This window comes from Neophocaena asiaeorientalis, unplaced genomic scaffold, assembly GCF_003031525.2.
Source record: "Neophocaena asiaeorientalis asiaeorientalis breed wild unplaced genomic scaffold, Neophocaena_asiaeorientalis_V1.1 scaffold212, whole genome shotgun sequence".
NCBI lineage: Eukaryota > Metazoa > Chordata > Mammalia > Artiodactyla > Phocoenidae > Neophocaena > Neophocaena asiaeorientalis.
Genome location: NW_020174046.1, coordinates 3,264,142 through 3,286,871, shown reverse-complemented (window position 1 = coordinate 3,286,871; position 22,730 = coordinate 3,264,142). Strand labels below are relative to the sequence as shown.

The 22,730-nt window shown below is 38.0% G+C and overlaps 1 protein-coding gene across 4 annotated transcripts in view; it reads left to right on the top strand.

Moving 5' to 3' along the window:
• KLF12 (KLF transcription factor 12) overlaps nucleotides 1-22,730 on the top strand; it is a 440,360-nt gene that overhangs the window by 130,548 nt on the left and 287,082 nt on the right. For all 4 annotated transcript variants that reach the window (XM_024753929.1, XM_024753927.1, XM_024753928.1 and 1 more), the window contains exon 2: nucleotides 11,264-11,327. In XM_024753929.1, the coding sequence (XP_024609697.1) occupies nucleotides 11,295-11,327 (33 nt within the window). In that variant the 5' untranslated portion in view covers nucleotides 11,264-11,294. The remainder of the gene's footprint in view (nucleotides 1-11,263; nucleotides 11,328-22,730) is intronic.

Sequence of the window (22,730 nt, the reverse complement as noted above, 5' to 3'; positions counted from 1 at the left end):
TTTTGGACAAAGGCTGGCATCCATAAAGCAAATAGTATATGGCTTGCTCTTGTGTGACACTTGTGTTCACTTAGATGCTAGTTGAATGCTCTTTTCAAATTCAAGTTGGACAGCAGATTCACGTGTATACTTCATAGCCCTCTTCTTGATTACTAGCAAGTTGTCATCTATCAATACTTGGTTCTCACGAACTGAAATGCAGTTATTTTCATTCTCCAGACCATGGCTTTCTGCAGAGGTGAGGTATGTGTCAAACCTCAACACCTGGTTTTACCAATGTTTTTTTTAGCAGGCCCAGTAGTTTCCCAAATAACAGCATGCCACCTCCAGCCTTTTGTTAATCTTAAAATATATGATATATGGGGTGTATTTAGACATCCTTTTGGGAATAAAGTTAAAGAATTTAAAAGACTGTCCTTTGTTTTGCGGCACACGGGCCTCTCACTGTTGTGGCCTCTCCCGTTGCGGAGCACAGGCTCCGGACGCGCAGGCTCAGCGGCCGTGGCTCATGGGCCCAGCCGCTCTGCGGCATGTGGGATCCTACCAGCCCGGGGCACGAACCCGTGTCCCCTGCATCGGCAGGCGGACTCTCAACCACTGCGCCACCAGGGAAGCCCAAGACTGTCCTTTTAAAATCAGATGTTTTTTGATATTATATTTAAATTAAAGTGTAAAAATACTTGCCCATGCATATTGGGGATATTTTTAAGGAAGGAGAGAAGATGCATATGCCGGAGAGGAGTACAGAATGAGAACCCAGATGTGGTGAGGGAACTTTAAAGTCCCTCAAGCAAATAAAACACCTTTAAAAAGGATAGCTAGTGTAGGCCTGTATGTCATAAAGCATTTTATGAACCTGAAGGTTGAAGCATGTCGAAGATAGTATACTTACTATCTATGGGCATATTTTCATTGCTTTGTATTTGATTAATAAATATTTTGAAATATTTGATCCATGAGAGTCAGAAATGTCAGAAATACCTTCAATCATGGAACATAGCACAGTTCATGAGAAAGCACTTTTAAAGTCATTTTTTCCATAGAATTAGCTTCTTTAAATCATATTTTAATGTTCTTGGTTTAGCATATATAATATAAACCCCTTTATACTGTAAGGCAGTTGTGCACCTAAGACACTAGAAGTTATGCTTTCACAATTGTTTTGATCATTTATTTGAAATGGACCTTCTCTCCACATTACAGATTTCTATATTAGAGCCCCTCGTTGGGTGACATGGGCTGGCTGGGGTAGGTATGCTGATTCTTAGGACGCTCGGTCATATATGTGTGTGTAAATTATATGTGTCTGTACATATATGTGTGAGTGTTCTCAGACTCAGATTTAAATGTACTCATTCCTAGTACATCCCCTTTCCCTGAAATGTCTTTTCTTCCTCACTTTTCAAAACTCAGCTTTGTCTCACCTTGCTGTGGATTCCCTCAACTTCCTGCTGTACTTTATTCTTTTCACCAGACCTCATATGATGTTATTAGTTCTTCAACTTGATATAAGTTAGAGAATATGGACTTTAATTACAGTTACTTTCATTTTAAAATGTGGGTATTAATTCAAGGTCATTAGAATAGCTATGCCTTGTACATGCATTTATTAACTAATATATATAATAACACCTACTTCATGTTAAACGTATGGCAAACATTCAATAGATGGTATCTATTATTGTTATAATTATTTTACGTATTTATATTTGTCTCACCTTTGTTGTCTATGAGCTTCTTTAAATTAGGCATTGTGGCATATAATTTGTAATGCCCTCAATTTCTGGCATATGGGTGATTCACAGATGAATTAATAACAGAATATACGTACCATGTAGTAAATGTCAGTGGGCCTTCATCAGTAAACTGCTTGGATTGTACTTGAGTTGAGGTCCAGTTTCAGTATTTTTCAGTTTTTCAAGTGGTCTTTTTGATCCTTCTGAACAAGAATCAACCTAATATATCATTTGTCATTCTCAACAAAATAGTTATTTTGATATTTTGGTATTAATTAATTATGAGAGAAGCATAGGGTTATGTAATACATTTGACAGTCTACTAATTTGCTCATCATTGAGAAATACTTATTGATTATGTACTTGCCATGACAGCCAGCTATCTCTTATGGATCAGATTATGCACTACATGGGGCAATGATTATGATGTCTGAATATGCACACTGGATTAATGAGTTCAGCTGGTCAAAACTATCGTTCAGTAAGGCAAGATTTTCGTTAAAAATATCAAATAAACCCTCTTGTTTCTGTATCATTATGTCAAAATGTCACAGAAACAAATCTACTTACTTCATTGATCCATCTTCAAATTATATTTTAAAATCTGCCTGTGTTAAAACTTCTTTGCGCCCAGTTACGTGAAGAGATTGAACATAAAAGTATCCTTAAAATACCTCAGGTCTGATGTTTTCTAATTCTTGTTAAGTATTTCGAGATTGCAAATTTCATTTAAATGTCAACTGTAATTGTGTGCCGTTTGTTTTTCTACTCAGGTTTTACAGTTTGATGGAATGTTTTCCCCACGATTTAATAAATATTTGTTTTATTTCACGTGAATTAATTCAAAACTGGATAAGAGCAACATATTTTAATCAACTATTGTTGTGATGGACTAGAAAATAAATTTACTCCGTATGCAAACAGTTTACTATGCCTTTGAGTGGGATTTATCTTGCTTAGCATTGGCAAGCTAAACATAGAAAGCAATAATTAATAGGAAAGCCAAATATGTATACTGAATGAGGCACTTATTTATTTATATTTTAAATAAATTTATTTATTTATTTTTGGCTGCGTTGGGTCTTTGTTGCTGCGCGTGGGCTTTCTCTAGTTGCGGCTGCTCTGTCTTGCGGTGTGCGGGCTTCTCATTGCGGTGGCTTCTCTTGTTGCGGAGCATGGGCTCTAAGTTCACGGGCTTCAGTAGTTGTGGCTTGTGGGCTCAGTAGTTGTGGCTCGCGGGCTCTAGAGCACAGGCTCGGTAGTTGTGGTGCAGGGGCTTAGTTGCTCCGCGGCATGTGCGATCTTCCCGGACCAGGGCTCGAACCCATGTCCCCTGCATTGGCGGGCGGGGTCTCAACCACTGCGCCACCAGGGAAGCCCGAGGCATTTATTTTTCCAGACTATGTCATAGCTCTTTAGTGTATAACATTTTAATTACCCAGTAATATATACACCCAGTTATGTCCAGATAACACCCATTGAAGTAAAGTAGTGAAGAAGTTCTTAGACTGTGTGAATTATGCATTTATAAGTGGTACCAAATGTGTGTTTACCATGATTTTATTTTCATTGGTTTTCAAAACTTGAAGTTTGCTTTTCTATATGTAAATCACACAGCCGCATTATATTTAACACAACCGCGTTATATTTATAGAAAGTGCTAGGAAGTGAACTGGAGATTAATAAGTAGCTGGGTACCCTGTGACTCCTTTTCTCCTACCAGCCTCTTAAAAACCCCAAAGATTTTTAACATCTTTGGCATGATGGTTTAAGACACATCCTGACAGAGGGTTGGGGAAGGATGTTAGGGTCCCCCACGTGGCGGTGCAGACTAGTGTGTGGCCAAGTTACTTTTGGCAGAACGTCGTGTTACATGCGGTAGCTTTCCATGCAAGTACAAATTGCACATGCTCATATTTGTGTTGCAATCTAAATCACATAAATTAGACATACGAAGACAAGATTTAATCATCTTGTCAGTCCTTTGCAATACAAATCAGATTTTTGACTACGCAGTCCCAGTAAGATGGCAATTACACTGGAAGACGAGCATAGCATACATTACTTTTCAAACCATTATATTGAGCACAATATGTGTAAAAGAAAGGCTTAATTCATTTGCTATGGTTGCTTTCTTTTAAGGGTTTATTTGTTCTCCGTCTGCGCAGAATGATGGGGTGTAACGGAAGCCGCAAACAGATTGAGAGAGTAATTTCCACGTCAGTGTGCTTTGGCTCCGCCTCCTCCCTCAGAGAATGGGCTGTTTATTCAGAGAACCCTGTTCTTTCTTTCTTTCTTTCTTTATTTTTGCGATACGCGGGCCTCTCACTGTTGTGGCCTCTCCCGTTGCGGAGCACGGGCTCCGGACGAGCAGGCTCAGCGGCCATGGCTCACGGGCCCAGCCGCTCCGCGGCATGTGGGATCCTCCCGGACTGGGGCACGAACCTGTGTCCCCTGCATCGGCAGGCGGACTCCCAACCACTGCGCCACCAGGAAAGCCCGAGAACTCTGTTCTTAAATGATTGTGCAAAGCATACGTTACTCCACATGGGACCTTAGTTCTTAAAGTTTGCTCTTTCTGTATTGTCTGTTTTTCTTAATAGTGAAGAATTCCTGGGTGGAAACATAATTTCAGAGAAACGTAGAGCTGGAAATAGGGAAGAACCGTTTTGTAAATGGAGAATTTTCAAATGATTTGTATGTAACTAACAGAATTCCAAGGGGATTATTATGGGATATGGGTTATTAATGACCTTGAATTCCCTTTCTTCTATTTCTGTTAGCTGTTACATCATTGAACTCTCCTAATGGGTGCTGTACTGTGATACCCTAGAGTGGAGATCCTGTCGTCTTTGTATTCCCAGGATCTTCCTGTAAGAGACACACTCTCATGGTTGAAGGTGGTATCGAGGAAGTAGAACTTGGGCCAGAGTAGGTCATTGCTGGTTCCTAGTTCTCAGGAAAGTTTAAGTGGAAATAGGAGATTGGACACTTGATGATAAACGTAGCGAGTAGGGGCGGGACTGACATTTGCTGAGTAACTAGTATGTGCCAGGTAGTGTGGTAGATACATTGTCTACATTCTCCTTTTCAGTGCACCCCACAAGGTTTTATGTTACCAGTTTAATAAATTCAGGAAAGGGAGTACATAAGGTGAAGCAACCTGCCCCAAGTTATATGACCCCAGATGTTAAAGCTGGTGTTCATTCTGTCTGGCGTTCATGCCTGGATCTTTTTCGTGACCATCAGTACCACCTTTCTAATGGGAGTGGAACATACCATTCATTCATGTGAGGTCCCAATTCTGGGCATAAAACCGTCCTTGGCGTTTCCATATCATCATTTGGATTGCCTGATGAGTAAAGGAGGGGTTGGAACTTGGTGCCTGGGTTTTTGTCTCAGGAAGGGAGGTAATGCTACAAAGTTAGGTGTGTAATTATAAAATATGTCCAGGAAATAATCTACATTGAGGCTTTTTGTGCTTTTCTTTTTGCATTCATCAGATCTTTGCTATGATGTTCTTGTATTAATAAATTTAATACAAATTGGGTTCCTTTTTATCAGGATATGCTTTCTCTATGGATTCTGCCTACCCTAGTTGAAGTGATCTCTATGAAAAGTGTGAAAATTCCGAAGTGGGATACAAAGAAAAATTATCACTCTTTAATCTTTATTCACGAGTCATGAAAATTATATGTATTTCATATGTAGATGTTATTTAGATTATAGAGCCACATCTACTCAAAATGGAAAATAAAGAGCTATCCTTTTCTGTTTATTGTGAGGGGCATATCTAAAATCACATATTCATACAGATGTAATTTCCTGACTACCTGTGGCCTATATTTAAAAATACCTGAACATTAGTTTGCTTCTCTACAGAGAATGATGTGTGTGCCATGGAAATCCGTGTGTCTTTTCTCAGCAGTAAGATGTCTCATGCTGTACAGGTTCAGAAGAGATACTGTAGGTGTCACCTGTCACCTAGCAACAAGCTTACTGCTTTGTGTCTTTAGTGTCTCTTTTCATTTTAAGTCAAAATAGTTATGAAAATGTAGAGCTTAGATTTGCATTTATCTCCTGAAATATTTAGATTAACCTTCAAACATTTTCAGTTCCCAAGATAACTCACCACGACAGATGAAACAGAGATAACTTTCAATAAAAAAAGGCAACTTATATATCAGAAACCTTGGTACAGAGTAAGGCCAACATGGATCCTGTTATATATCTCAGACTGAAATGTACAGGCCTGCCAGTGAGTTCCCTAATCAGCTTTAAAAGTTGTGGTAACTGAATTGAATAGGTATATTACACGTTTATTACTTGGCTTTTTTTTTTTTAAATCAGCACTTGAAAACACAAGATCACAACTAATGAAGTAGTGATTTGTAAAGTTGAATCCAGAAGACGGAATTCCAAATGGGATTGCTATACCGGCATCAGGATTCAATTATTTGAAACAGAGCAAACTAAACTACCTGTGGGCAGAGTGGTATACCCTGACTAGTCAGATGTCTGTAAACACTTTTAAAATGTGTTTCTGTGTCTCTGCTTAAAGATACATAAAGGGATTATCAGAGGAACCAGCAACAAGTGTACTTATGGGTCCTGAAGTATTTTGAATGTGTTAAACACTAGCCTTTAAAGATTGAGAACATAATAGATCATTTAAGATGTGATGAAGAGCCTGTTACTAGAGGGTAATGTAATGCCTGTACTCTGAGGTAGTTATTCCGAAGTAACTCCTTATTCATTAAGGAGGATAGCATCCACTTTCATTCCGGCCAAGGTCATTTCTGTTATCCAGGATACTCTCTTTGAATTCTTATGGAAGCTGGCTGACCAAGTGGAAATTTTAGGGAAGAAAACAAGAGTTAGAAAGTGAAGAGTTTGGACAATCATTCTCTATTGCTTATAGCTACTGAAGAGAGAAACAGGTGTAAGTAGAATTTCTCCAGACTATCCACTAAAAGAAAAACAAACCAGTATTTACCAGTGGTTCCAGGCAGCGATATTTTTGTTTAAAAGTAAATCTAAAATTCTTTCTAAAATACAATATTTTATGCCTTTTGTTATTTCTAATGTTTTTCATATTGGAATAAGTGACTACTAACTAACCCTTTGCTTTTCTTCACCTGACAATTGAGAATCATTTTTGGAGCCAGGAAAGTGAGGACCAAAACACGTGTGATGAGTTTTTTGATGAGGACTCTGCCCTTTAGAACTTCGGTACTTAGGGAAGATTTACTGGATAATTTCACAAACCTATTTGGCAGAGTTAAATAATCTTTTAATTAGGAAATTGATGATAACTGTTATTGGAAATGTGCCAATTTCCTATTTTATATCGTGGTTTGGTTTTGATGGGAATTTGGGGAACAACCCAAAGGTCCCTTAGCATGAATAAAATTGGAGCTTCATCTATTCTATCTTGTGGTCTTAATTTGGGGAAATTCTGTTGTTTTCCTGTTTAATATCTGTCCATTGATTAAAGAGTGATAAATCTTACGTGTGCTTACGTATATGTTAGTGCAGATTGTTGTATAGACATTACTTCAGTTAGGGTATATCGGGTAGGTAAAACAGGTATTATCCTTGCTTCTGTGGAGACGGAAGTTGGGCCTCAGAGAGGTTGATTGAGGTTTTTAAGGTCACAGAGCCAGTAGATGACAGAGGTGAAACTGGGGACAGGTCTTCTCAATCCTAAACTGTGTCTTCGTTTTCTGTGGGGTGGGTGCTACAGAGCAAAAGATGACCTTGAGTGCTTTGAACAGCTTCAACTGAATGGAAAACAGAAGTTAGCATTGTACCAAGCTGTCCCCAGGTTTAAAACATACTGAGGTGTACATTTAAATTATAGGTAGTTACAGAGATATATACAAAGAGCCGTCCACTAACATTTGGGACTAACTCAGGGGTTTTAAAAGGACCCCACCATTATCTGACTCGTTGCATAGGAAATTAACCTCTGATCGTCACTGTCAAATGGATCTTTTTTTTTTTTTTTTGTCAAATGGGTCTTAAAATGCTCATGTGCTCAACTCACAGAACTACTTGCAGAACAAATATTATCATTAGGATACTTGGTAAATCCCCAAATGCTGTAAAAATGTGTGATGTTGTGTTATGTATAATTCACAACATTTAATGTTTATTGTGGTCTGTAGCTTAATTGCATCAAAAAAATACAAATTATATAATTAAGGCCCTAGTTACTTGGTTAAGAAATATCCACACAATTGATATAAAGGGAGTTTATTTTTCTTTTGTTTTTATCATTAGCTTCTCTTATTCATTTGACAAACCTTTATTTTATCTCCTAAAGTTTGCTGGGCAATGGGCTGTGTATTGGACAATAGATGGTAATACAACTAGGTTTGCAGGTACAGCTTCTTCTGGTGGGAATATAAATTGGTGTAGTCTGTATAAAAAGCTTCTTCTGGTGGGAATATAAATTGGTGTAGTCTGTATAAAAAGCTTCTTCTGGTGGGAATATAAATTGGTGTAGTCTGTATAAAAAGCAATTTGGGTAATATATTTTGAAAGAGTGAAAAAAGTTCATATTATTATGATCCAGTAATTATACTTATATAGCTATATTCTAAGGCAATTAAGGTAATTAAAGGTGCAGACAGGGCAGCTAAGTACAGTGGTGTAGGATATGGATGCTTGACTGAGGGGTGAGTCGTGGAAATCTACACTAGGCTTCCCTGGCCAGGCCCCACCTCCTGATTAGAGTCTGTCTGTGTCTTCCCAGAGAGGGCATCCTTTCTAATTGTCCAAAGGCATCCTCCAGGCTAGCAGAGGTCCTTGTGTCCAAGATTTACGTAGAAGGATATGTGTTATCAGTAATAGTAAAACATAATAAACTAGTAGACAAAAATGAGGGAGTAAATAATACTGTATCCCTACAATGGAGTATTATGAATTTAGGGAGAAGCATTAATAAGTTGAGTGTCATGTAAAAATTCTCATGGTTTATTAAAGTGTGAAAAAAAATTATAGAACCAGAATGTAAGATTGAAACCAGTTTTGGAGTACCTGGTACATTCTGCTGAGAAGTGGAAACTGATTGATTGAGATATATTTTGAAGAATAGAAAGGACAAGACGTATTTTGATAAGAACATGGTGTTTTAGATGACTTTTTAGTTCTTTCATGGGGTACCCTATTATGGTTTCATAATGTAAAATAGAAGAGTTATCCTCTGAATTTCAAGAGAATATTTCACCACTGTCATATTAAAATATTGTATTTATGTTCCATTGCTTCTTAGTGGCATTTCTAGTAGTGGTGAAAGCTGTACTATATTTTAGGGGATGTGTTTTGAGTCGTAAGAGATGTATCTATATCAATATAGACATAGAGGGAGAGATGGAAGGAGGGAGGGAGGGAGGGAGGGAGAGTCATTGACTGACTGATCAATTGATTGGGTTGAAACTGGAATAAATTGAAAGACCACATCATCTTACAGGCCAAGCCCATGGAACATGTACATTCTGGTACATTTCATTTAAGGCTTTATGAGTGAGTGAACTCTTTTTTCTGTTCAAATGTATGGAAACACATACAAAGGAGACCTGGCTGGATACTGCCTGTGTAGACATTGGCACAGAATGGGTGCTGCTGAGAACTCCAAGGCGTGTCCCCTCTTGAGTGTAATTCCAAATGAAAAAAAAAAAGTCAACTGTGCCTAATAAGCTGGCTTAACTGAATGCCAAAGAAAATTTGCCTCATGAAATGGAAATTCTGAAGCAAGTTACATAATACTGAGAGAGAATAAATAGGAGGACTTTTAAGATCTATCCAAATGGGGCAAATGGTGTATTGTAATCAGAACTCTCCAATACAGCAATATTTAATTCTATTTGGTGAGATCCAAATGGTGTTGGGGATTTGGAAGCTTTCAGAAATCACATAAATATTTACTTGGTATTTGTTTAATTTTTGAGTGACATATCTTAGACCAGTTTCTAAAAAGTTACTTGGGTATTGGATAACATGGAGCCACCCAAAAGTATTCATGTTAGTTGTTCTGCACATTTGTATCAGCTATAAAGAGGGAGAACAGCATTCCTTTAACAATCTCTTAGTTGCTAAGAATAATAGAGCCAACTGCTCCAGCCGGAACATTTGTGACTTCTCTTTCTTACATTAAATTTACTTCTAAAGCAGTTTCTGCCATTTTCTCCCCAGCCTTCTCTCCCTGTTGCATGCCTTTCTTTTTCTCCCCTCCTTCCCTTATCTTTTATACAGATTTTCATATCTTGTGCCCAGGATCTGTCATAGTGTCATAGCTGGAGTTTCTGCCTCTGTTTCTTCATTTCTCCATTTTGCCCTTTACATGGCTGCTAAAGAGGAAGCAAAAACCAAAACTGTTCATCAGCTATTACTTTTATTGTGTCACTCCACTAATCAAGAGCTTCAAAAATTGCAGAATTAAGGTTTTCTTTTTCTTTCCTCCAGTGGAAGAATGTTACCAACATGTGGAACTTTTTTCTCATTTTTTAAAATTGAAGTATAGCTGACGTATGATATTACATAAGTTACAGGTGTAGGATATAGTGATTCACAATTTTTAAAGATTATAATCCATTTATAGTTATAACGTATTGGCTATTTTCCCTGCGTTCTACAACATATCCTTGTAGCTTATTGTATACCTAATAGTTTGTACCCCTTACTCCCCTACTCCTACGTTGCCTCTCCCTACTTCCCTCTCCCCACTGGTAACCACTAGTTTGTTCTCTTTATCTGCGAGTCTGCTTCTTTTTTGTTATCTTCACTAGGTTGTTGTATTATTTAGATTCCACATGTAAGTGATACCATACAGTCTTTCTCTATCTGATTTATTTCACTTAGCATAATAGCCTCCAAGTCCATCCATGTTGTTACAAATGAAAAAATTCCATTCTTTATGGCTGAGTAGTATTCCATTGTGTATGTATAGCCCATCTTCTTTATCCATTCATCTGTTGTTGGACACTTAGGTTGCTTCCATATCTTAGCAATTGTAAATAATGCTGCTATGAACGTTGGGGTTAGCGTATCTTTTTGAATTAGTGTTTTTCTTTTTTTTTTCAGATATATATCCAGGAGTGGAATTACTGGGTCATATGGTAGTTCTATTTTTAGTTCTTTGGGGAACCTCCATGCTGTTTACCGCAGTGGCTGCACCAATTTACATTCCCACCAACAGTGTATGAGGGTTCCTTTTTCTCCACATCCTTGCCAACATTTGTTATTTGTGTTCTTTTTGGTGATAGTCATTCTGACAGGTGTGAGGTGATATTTCATTGTGGTTTTGATTTGCATTTCCCTGGTGATTAGTGATGTTGAGCATCTTTATGTGCCTGTTGGCCATCTGCATGTCCTCTTAGGAAAAATGTCTATTCAGATCTTCTGCCCATTTTTTAATTGGGTTATTTTTTGATGTTGAGTTGTATGAGCTGTTTATATATTTTGGATATTAACCCCTTATTGGTTCTAATTATTTGGTTTGTTTGTGTGTGCTTTTCTTGCAGGATCAATGTGACTCTAGAAACAAATGGATGAATGAATATCCATATGAAGAGGAAAACAATAAAGGTTGGTTAGTCAAACTGTATAATTGCAGTGGCAGTCCTATTTTGAACATTAATTTTGGGCAGTTATTCTCATTAGAGCACTTCTTTGTCTGACTGTGAGACAGAGGTCAATGGTTAGAGACATTCATCTATCTATAAAGTGTAATTTTTTTTTTTTTTTGCGGTATGCGGGCCTCTCACTGTTGTGGCCTCTCCCGTTGCGGAGCGCAGGCTCTGGACGCGCAGGCTCAGCGGCCATGGCTCACGGGCCCAGCCGCTCCACGGCATGTGGGATCTTCCCGGACCGGGGCACGAAGCCGCGTCCCCTGCATTGGCAGGCGGACTCCCAACCACTGCGCCACCAGGGAAGCCCTAATTTTTGTTTTTAAACCCTTAAATATATTTAAAAAAATTATAAAGAGGCAGCCCTTCTTTGTGCAAGTCTAGCTGTTGTCAGTTTCGGGAACTGAAGCTGGTTTAAGAATCAACTTTCAGATGATAATTAAAAAATGGAAAACCACTTGATACAACTGATCACTGGGACAAAAAAAAAAAAAAAGCCAGATTTTGTTTAATATGTATCAATTCCTACCACAAGCCTAAGCCTAATCCTAGTGCTCTATGGTATATGATTGCTGTCAGTGCTGTCCTCTTTGCAGCTGCAGTCTTGGCTTTCATCAAGGACATAGGCTGATTATGAAAGGCTTTTAACTTTGGTTTTTCACAGACAAATACTGGTGTAAGTTAGAGGGTAAGAAAATCCTGGGAATTTCAACAATAATCAAGTGCTGGCTATCACTTTGTAGTATTTATTTGAACTTTTTGTGTACTTCATACTGGTCATAATATAAACATCATAAATTAATACTAAGAAAATGACAATATGTTAAACCATTTCTATTTCATAAAGTCTAGTACAGAGGCGTGTGCCTCATAACTCTTTATATAGCTGCACAACACATACAGTTTCATATTTTCCTTCCCCCATTGCTCCTGCTACCTTCAAATAAATGTACATCATGTCTTTTTCTGCGAGCCCACCTTCACAGATACTTACAAATGATTTTCCAGATTATATCTTTCACTTGAAATTGCCTTCTTCCAATTCAGCATCCATTCATGATAAAAAGTCTTAACAAGTTAGGCCTAGAAGGAACATATCTCAACATAATAAAGGCCATATGTGACAAGCCCACAGCTAATATACTCAATGGTGGAAGTACAAAAGCTTTTCCTCTAAGATCGAGAACAAGACAAGAGTGTCCGTTCTCACCACTTCTATTCAACATAATACTGGAAGTCCTAGCTAGAGCAATCATGTAAGAAGAAGAAAAAAGTTATCAGAATTGCAGAGGAAGATGTAAAATTGTCTTTATTTGCAGATGGCATGGTTTTATACATAAAAAATTTTAAAGACTCAACCAAAAAAACTGATAGATATGATCAATGAATTCAGTAAAGTTGCAAGATACAAAATCAACAAAACAAAAATCAGTAGCGTTTCTATACGCTAACAGCAAAGTTTCTGAAAAAGGAATAAATTGATTCAATTTACAATAGCATCAAACACAGTAAGGTACTTAGGAATAAATTTAAGGAGATGAAAAAGAATACATTTTAGGAGATCTCTATGCTGAAAACTACAGGACATTGATGAAAGAAATTGAAGAAAACACAAATAAATGGAGAGGTACCTCATGTTCATGGATTGGAAGAATTAATATTGTTAAAATGTTAATATGACTGAAAGCCATCTGTAGATTCAGTGCAATCCATATCAAGATTCCAATTATGTATTTTACAGAAGTAGGAAAAAACATTTCTAAAATTCATATGGAACCACAGACGACCTTGAATAGCCAAAGAAATCCTGAGAAACAAAAAATGGGAGATGTCACATCACACTTTCTGATTTCAAGCTGTACTATAAAGTTATAGTCATCAAAACAGTATGGTACTGGTAGGAAAAAAACTAACAAATAGACCAATGGAACAGAATCGAGAGCCCAGAAATAAACCCAAACATATATGGTCAACTAATATTTGACAAGGGAGCCAAGAATACTCAATGGAGAAAAGGCAGTCTCTTCAATAAATCGTACCGGGATAATTGGATATACATGTATGAAAGAATGAAATTGGACCCATATCTTACACCACTTACAAAACTTAAGTCAACATAGATTAAAGACTTAAATGTAGGACCTGATACCATGAAACTGCTACAAGAAAGTACAGGAACAAAGCTTCTTGACATAGGTCTTGGTAATGATGTTTTGGATATGACACCTAAAGTACAAGCAACAAAATAAAAAATAAACAAGTGGGACTACATCAAGCTAAAAAGTTTCTTCACAGCAAAGGAAACCATCAACAAAATGAAAAGACAACCTACAGAATGGGAAAAAAATATTTGCAAACTGTGTATCTGATAAGGGGTTAATATCCCCGAGTAGAAGGTGCTCGTACTACTCAATAGCAAAAACCCCCAAATAACTGAATAAAATAATGGTCCTAAGTCTGAATAGACATTTCTCCAAAGAAGATATCTGAAATGCCAGGAACATAAAAAGATGCTCAATATCACTAGTCATCAGAGAAATGACATATCACCTCACACTTGTTAGAGTGGCCACAATTAAAAAGATAAGAGATAATGCTGACATGGATGTGGAGAAAAGGGAATCCTTGTGCACTGGTTGGTGGGATTGTAAATTGGTGCAGCCACTGTGGAAAACATTATGGAAGATCCTCAAAAAATTACAAACAGAACTACCATATGATCCAGCAGTTCCACTTCTGGGAGTATATCCAAAGGTAATGAAAACACTAACTTGAAGAGATACCTGTACCCCCATGATCATTGCAGCATTATTTATAGTAGCCAAGACATGGAAACAACCTGTCTGTCAACAGATGAAAAGATAAATAAGATGTGGTATATATACACAGTGGGGTATTATTCAGTCATAAAAAATGAGGAACTCCTACCATTTGTGACAACGTGGATGGACCTTGAAGGCATTATACTAAGTGAAATAAAGACAAAGGCAAATACTGTATGATTTTACATGTATGTGGCATCTTAAAAAAAAAAAAAAGCCTTTCTTTTTTCCTTGCTAAAATTTCTCCTTTGTTGTATTTGTTTCTGGAAAGTTTTTAGCCCTCTAGAGGGAGTTTTGATTCAGAGATGATACAAGGTAGATTTCTGGGTAATGTTCTTTTTTATGATCTCAGTATTACCTATATGGGTACATTTACTTTGTGAGAATTAATTGTACTGCGTACTTATTTGTATATGGATTAGTGGTGTGCTAGTAAACTGGCTCTAGGGCATGGGGTGGGGAGGCCTGATCTGTAATATTTGTCAATTCCCATGGTGTAAATATTCCCACTACTGCTGGTTTCAATGGTTTAACAAAGAGCTTGCAAGATTCCTTAAAATTTAACAATTGGCTCTCATGAGCTGGAGATGAGCTAGCTCCAGCAAACCATTGATAATTTCATGTATAATGTAACGTTAAACAATTTTCTATACTCCTTAAGACAAATAGGGCAAATGTAGTAAATTCAAATTTTCCTGACTCATTGCTGTGTAAACATGGAAACCTTCACTCATTATCATGCAGAAAGTACTTATCCCTTTTCTTATGTATGATGTTGATCTTATATTTATGTTTTTGTTCATTTGTAATTAAATTTTTATGTTTGAATGGATCAGTGTCAGCCTTGTAAGTTTATACATTTTGACAGTGTCATTGCTCTGTAACTAATTTTATGACAAGTGAAGATTATCGCGAAGAGAATCTTTGTGTTAATACTTACCCTGAGGGTAGACTGAAACTATTATCTTGATTAAGTATAATATATTATGTGTGATTCATTCTAAATGATTGTGCCTCATAGCTCATAATTCATGAGTTCAGAAGTCTTTATAGAGGAAGGAGCAGTGAGTATTTCACTTAATGTGTTTGTCCCAATGAATTATGTTTTTCTTCTTGCTGTTCCTTATATTTCTCAATCTGTGTTTTCAGTTATAGATGCCTTAGAACAAAGAGTACATTGATGCTTGTTTTTAAACCTGCTTGAATCAGGTGTTGTTAGTTTTAGTAAGGTCTGATTCAGAGAGAAAATTGCAGTTTGGAAATTTATCTCTTCTATATTTCACGTATATTCCCAAGGTCAGTTTTAAGATGACGTTTTTAGAATGTCAGCAGTGGATGCAACATTGCCACTGTCTACATAACTGAAAAGGGATTTGAATATGGCTCTTAAAACTATTTTGTACATTTCCAGTTTGCCAGCGGTGATAAAATCTTGCCAAGAGCCACAGAATATCATGCTGTGCCTTCTGCTGTGCTCTAATATTTAAACAGCCTAAATAGCATTTGTAAAATTTACTTTGTGGCCATATCAATAGTCTTATTTTCAGGTGCTGTCTTCATCTCCTCTTTCAACCAGTCAATCAATCAATTAATAATATATAAATACAGTATATAAATATATTTTTATCAAAATATGTGTGTGTGTATATATTCACACACACACGCAGTTTTTAAGTTCTTTCTTTACTTAAAAAAAAAACTGAGTTCTTTACTCAGTTTTTAAGTTCTTTCTTTTACTCCATTTCATTGCACTTGAATTTGTTGCTTTACCATTTGCCATTAGATAACATTAAATAAGTTCTAAAAAGATTCCAGTTATCCATTATTTTCTATTCACATATATCGGCATAAAACCTTGTCTATGTGCTCTTTAACATATTTTAGCAGTTGCTCTCATTGTGAATGTTTGTGGACCTGACTCCGCAAACCTGGCTTTGCTCCATTGTTTTCCATCCATTTCAGTATGTTTCCCAAGTGCTCTCAACAGCTGGTTTAGAGCAGGTGTCCAAAACATATGCATGCATATACATTAGTCCAGCTTATCAGAGTTCATGTTCAAACTTTTGCTCTGTGACTACCTCTGATGAACAGCTGCTTAAACCATTCAGCGTTAACAGTGGGTAAGTTTTCCTTTTTTGGATTTGGAAAGCAAGAGGACGATAGCAGGCCTTTCTGGGACATCTTTAATTCCCTACAGAAAAAAAGTTTGCTTCATAGCGATGGGCATATATAGGGTGGTTACTTTAAATTTCTTTTCCATGAAGTTTCAAGGCTCTTTCTTCACTCAAGGTAGAAAGACTGTAATAGCAACAATCCAGCCTTTCTTCCATTTTGAGCTAAGTAGGCATAGTTGTTGAGAAAGCCCCAGTTGATGTAAGTGAAATATATTGTCAGCGGTAGGCCACTATGCATTTATGTAGAGTAGCTGCCTGGGCAGTAAACATGGAATCACAAAAAGTCAAGTCTTCGCTCTGCAATTCTCTGCCTGTATGATCTTGGACCAGTGACTTCTTGCTGAATTTTAATTTTCTCAAGTGCCAAGTGGAACTAATAACACCTGTCCTACCTATTTCAAGAATTGTTATGGGGTGAAAGAAAATATGACATATTTATGAAAGTAATTCAGAGCTGTAGAGTTCTAAAAGTATGGGTCGTGCTTGCTACTATTATTTATACAGCATAAGACAGAGATTCATGACTTTGTTGTATGACGTCACATCACAAAGTCAAGTATCTTCAGAATTGGAAGTGCCCACAAAGGTCATTGACTCCAATCTGTGCTTGGTACATGGCTGTCTTTCCATAAGAGTTGGTTGGTTACTTCAGCGCTGTATCTTGAGTACTGCTTGGAATTTCCTACTGCATGTGGCAGTTCATCCTGTTTCCAGGCATATCTAGTTATATTAAAAGTTATTCCTTTTATTGAGCCTAATCAGTAGATGTGATAATGATCCAAACTAGTAGGTGTATAGCATATTTATTAAAATATAGTCCTGCGTGAGGTCATTCTTTGGTCAAGTCCCATCATCCTTGGGTGTCTGATTTCTTAGACCTGGGATACGAGAACAAAATGATATACAGGGATTTGAGAAAGATTATGCAGTTATTGAAGTAGAATAATGGCTTTATACTTTGAAAAGATGATGTATTGCTCATTTTAAAACATTAAAACATGCAAAGTCCCATCACCTCCCTGTCCCACACCTATTAGCATTTGGTGAGCGTTATTTGCAGCATCTCTGTGTACGTATATACAAGTAAAGAGAGATGGTTTTACAAAAATAGGATCATATTTATACTTTGTATTTCTAATATAGAGTTATTTTTGTTTGCTTCTGATGTAATGGAAGAAATAGAAGCTGAGTTTAAACCAAAGGAATTTATTATTTTCAAGTTAACGTCCTTTCTCCAAAGTGATGCTCTCATTTGAGAGTTAAGAGAAAAAGAAAATAAAAAACTTTGAGTTCTGATAATTCTGTGGTTTTTTTTAATGACTGAATTTAACTTCAAGCAACATCTTTTGACTTGTTGCTATGAAAGATGGGTAAATTAATGACATTTCTCTTTTCCCTCTTCTTGTTTTACTATCTTCTTAAAACTTAGGTTTATTAACATTTATTTTCTGATTGTTAACTGTAATTATCAAAGCCAATTAGTATTAATTCTTATTTTTCTCAGAAATATGGAAACACTACTTTACTGTCATCTGGTATTTGGCGTCACTGTGAAGGCTGAAGCAAACTGGTCTTTGCACTTGTTCTTGTCTTGCTTTTTGTTCAGATGTCCATGGACTATTTTTAGTAAGCTAGAAGTTCAGTAACTTCATCAGTTTTGCTTCTTGGTTTTTACCATTCTGTGTCAGTTTTTCTTGGATCCTCCCATTCAGCTCTGAGAAGTAGACCCTGTTTTTATGTCTTCAGATTTAAATATTATATTTAAGGTGTCTTTTCTATTTGTTCTCTTGTTTAGTAACCCTGAAGATAGGTATAATGTTTCTCCTTGGCGTTTTGTATCTGTGGTCTTCACCTTTAACGTTTTTATTTCACTTAACTGTGCTTTCCCATTCAACATTTTTTCTTACTATCTTTTCAGTCAAATTCTTTGTTACTCTTTAGTTCCTGGAGTTAATTATCATCTCTGTAGTATTTCATAACTCTGTCTACTTACTTTCATCTGTTTCACATGTCCTGTATTTTATCATTTGAGCCCTGTACTTTCCTGAATATTATTTTCTTTTAAAGCAAGACCCTTTTGTTTGAACCATTATTATTTTTGAGCCTGTGAAGTGGTGCTATTTATCCAAATTCTTCATCTGTTTCCTTGGGTAATTCTTCCTGCGGTGTTTGTTCTTCACTGGCCTCTTGCTTACATTTCTCTCTGGCTTTTAATATTTGCTGCTTTCATGCACAGTTCCCTTGTGGCCTCTCTCTGGTTTTTACCCATCTTTGAATGGGGCCGGTAGTTTCCAGTATGGCAGGTAGTATTGTGGACGGGGGCACCAACAGTTTTGGGCATGTGCTAGATGAGTCCAAATCTTTGTCTTGCGTTTCTTATTTCAGATACTCTAAATAAAGGTGTTACTTCCAGAGTCCTCCCTCAATTGCCGTTGTACAGCAGAGCCTCTGGAGACAAAGGCTCCTGTACTTCTGGCACTTCAGTGACCCCCTGGATGATGGAGCTAGACTCTAGAAAATGCTGCATCTGTGTGTTTGCTCTCTTAGCACCGCTTTCTCTGCTTTCACTGGATAGGCCTTTCATCGCTGTGATTTTCACTTTTAGGAAATTGCTCCAGGTCTGAGGAGGTATGTATCCGTTCCCCGAGGACTCCGAGATTTCACAGTCTTTGATGAGTATGTTTTGATTGGCAGTCTGAGTTTCTGACTGTTTTTACTTTCACTTAAGATGGAGTTCTTCTCTGTTTGTTTGTTTGTTTTTTCTAAATTGGCTTTAAAAGTTTTCAGCGAGTTTTAAAGGAAGGGTATAAAAATGCCTTAACATCACCGTTTCTAATAGGTAGTATTTTAGGTACATTTAAGGGACCCATGGAGACTGTTGAACTTGCTGACGTGTTTAAGAGCTTGGCTCTATATGCAGGCCTCCTGGCTTTCAATCCCAGCTCTGCCAGGGCTTCACCTGCTTCTGTAGCTCATTGTCACGCCAGTGCTATGTGGATGATGATGATAGTAGTGTCTCGTCCATACAGTCGTCATGAAAGTTAAGTGGTAAAGTGCTAAAGCGTTCACATATTGTCTGGTAGTTACTAAGTGCTCGTTAAAATAGCCATTTCATCATTTTAAGTCACGTTAATTATGTCCATTTGGCTTTAGGAAAATTTGCTGTTCAGACCAGTAATTGTATCTATATCGTTTCCTTGGACTGAGGATACTGCTGGAACATACCTGCATACCAGCGGACCGGGTCTCTGACTTAATATGTCAGCTTCCAGTTTCAGGATCTGACTGGGGACTTCTAAGTTGTTGCTCTGTATTGTTAAGAAATAGATACCTCTGGCTTTCTCTCGGAGGATATAAAATCCTTGCACTCACTGGATATGCTCCAGTGGTTGGTACACATGCTATTCATTTCCCTCACAGAATGTTGACAGCTTATTTTGTATTAGGCAGGGTTCTCCAGAGAAACAGAACTAATAGGAGATATATATATATATATATATATATATGCATACACACATATATATGTGTGTGTATATATACATATATATATAATATATGTAATTTATTGTAAAAATTGGCTCATGTGATTATGGAGACTGAGAAGTCCCATGATCTGCCATCTGTAAGCTGGAGACCTGGGAAATCCAGTGGTGTAGTTCCAGTTCAAGTCCAAAGGCCTGAGAACCAGGGGAGCTGGTGGTGTGAATCCAAGGCCAGGAGAAGTCCAGTGTCCCAGCTTAAGCAGGTGAGAAAGGACTAATCTTCCCTTTCTCCACTTTTGGTTCTATTCAGACCCTCAACAGATTTGACGATGGCCTCCCACACTGGGGAGGGCCATCTGCTTCACTGAGTCCACTGATTCAAATGCCAAGCTCGTCTAGAAACACCCTCCCAGGCACACTCAGAAATAATGTTTAATGTGGGCACCCTGTGGCCCAGTCAAGTTGATACATTAAATTAATCATGACACCTATGCTGTAGTCTGATTGAATCTAGTAATCTTAGAGTATGTTATTTGTTAGACACAGGCCTACAAAGCCAAATTATATTTAGACCCTGTTTTCAAGGCTTCTTCATCTCAGGGACAGGCAAATGAGTTACTACTATTTGATATGATTAGTGCTACAATATATATAATGAAACCTAGGGAGCCGGTGATGGCTTCACTTGTGAAGTGACCTTTGACCTGGGCCTTGAATGATGGTGTCACATTTTCTGGAAGAAATAGGAGTAAAAGTCACCATTTTTTTGTTCAAAAAAAATTCTAAGTAAACACAAAAGTATATTTTCTTTCTCTTGGTCACAAAAGTGCCCTGCAAAATTTCCTTTTGGAGTTAAGGATAAATGTAATACTCAGTGATACCATGAAATATTTCAGCTAAAATCTGTTGAGGCTCGTTTATGTGTCCAAATGATTTTCTCTTTGCTTCCCCCTCTGTCTCTCTCCCCTTTTATGTCTCTCTCTCTCTCTCTGTCTCACATGCTCTGGTGTACTTTTGTGTTCTCTCTCTCTCTCTCTCTCTCTCTCTCTCATTTTCATTCTCTGGCCCTTTGATTATAGTGGATCTTCAGCTAAGCTTTATGTCATCCTATTTAGAGTACATTACCAAAGTAGTTTATATAATGTGTTTTACTAGAAATTTTCAGGAGTGATCATAAAAATGATATGAGCATCTTTTAAACATAACCATTTTAGTTAACCAGTTTTGATTTAATGAGAACATCAGAGTATTAAAGCAACGTAGTGATTGATTATTAAAAGCATTTGTTGAAATATATCTGTCTGGTTAATTTTGTTATTAACAACATCTGTGCATTAAAAAAAAATTGTAACCTCTCTCACCTCTCTCCAGTTGACCGTTAGCTGAGAATTAATCTCTTACTGTTCTCTAAAGAGACTTTTGTTTAATAAAATCATGAATGATTATTGACTCAACAATGAGTATGATTCTTTATCTTATAGTTTAGTCCTTAGTATACCTTAAGGCCTAATGGAAGTAAGACTCACAAATATTCCAATTTAAGAATCAGTTGGTTATTCATATTCAACATGCTTTTTTCCTGGAGCTGGGGTTGGCTCAGAGGAACAGAACCATGGGAATGGTAGAGAATATGGAATTTAGTATCAGGATTTGACCTCATCTGATTTTAGGAGCTAGTTAGGCAAGTTAGGTGTGGTTGTTGCTTCTGTATTTTGGGTGCTAGGCCTGACGTCAGCAGGGCACGCAGTCAGGAAGAAAGGGTGGCAGGAGGTGCTGGAGAGCAGGGATGAACGGAAGCCGTGAGGGTGAGCTGAGTCCACACAGACTCCTCACTGCTCACCAGCCTCCATCTCCTCGAGGATGCCGCGAACTGCAGGGGAAGCTGGCGCCTTCTCTGAGTCACAAGTATCTCGTGTGAGAATCAGATAAGCTGATGGAGATTTTGGGGGCTCGTTCCACCCCTGAGCCAGCATGGTGTGCAAGCACAGAGTGACAGCGGGCACAAGCTGCACCCGCCCCTGAGCCCTGCATTGATCTTCTGAGTGTGGTGAGAACACGAGGGCTGCCGCACTTCTGCCTTCTGAGTCTCACCACGGTGTCCCTTATAACCCAGGAGCTGTGGAACCCTGCAGGGAAGACGGTGCTGGACCATGCAGGTGGAGCTCAGCTAAGCTGTGACAGTTCATACCCAGCACTGAGTCCCACGTTGCCTGTTCTCCCCATTTTCCTGTAGGAGTCTCCTTCCTCACCCTTCCCTCCACCTGAGTGTTGTATGTCGTACCTTTTCTGATCCATGTCCTCTTTCCTTGATCCTTCCATTCCCGTCCGAGGACGGAAGCACTGTCTTTGGGACCCAGGCTTGTAGTGGAGATGATGTCCCACACAGAGAAGTCTCACCCGCTCTGGACAACCACCTGCCTGGATTCACTGTTTTTGAGCTCTGCTCACCTCTTGAGGAACGGCAGGATCGTTTGTGGCCTCATATGGTACTTGACTCGTCTTTGGTGTCAGTAGTAGCTGAGATCACTACGCTCCCTGGATTTTGACTGTCCATCTATAATGTAGTAGAACGGTCAGGCTCAAGCCAGGGCCGTGCGGCCATGGGGAGCTTTGAGAGCATAGGAAGATCGAACATAGCATGCGAAGAGGGGAGATTCTGATATAAAATGGTGGAAATTAGGTGGGTCATCCGGATGTTAGGGGCTTATCCAGCTAGTAAAGTTCAGAATAAAATTATGAGCAAGAATGAGATTGAGAGATTATATCCAGAGTAAGAATGAATGATGTCAGGGCCAGCGTACGTTAGAGGTGAGGGTGACAGGCTGTAACTGAACAGAATCGCTGGAGAGCAGCTAACGAGGAGGCATATGTTAATTCACGCCCG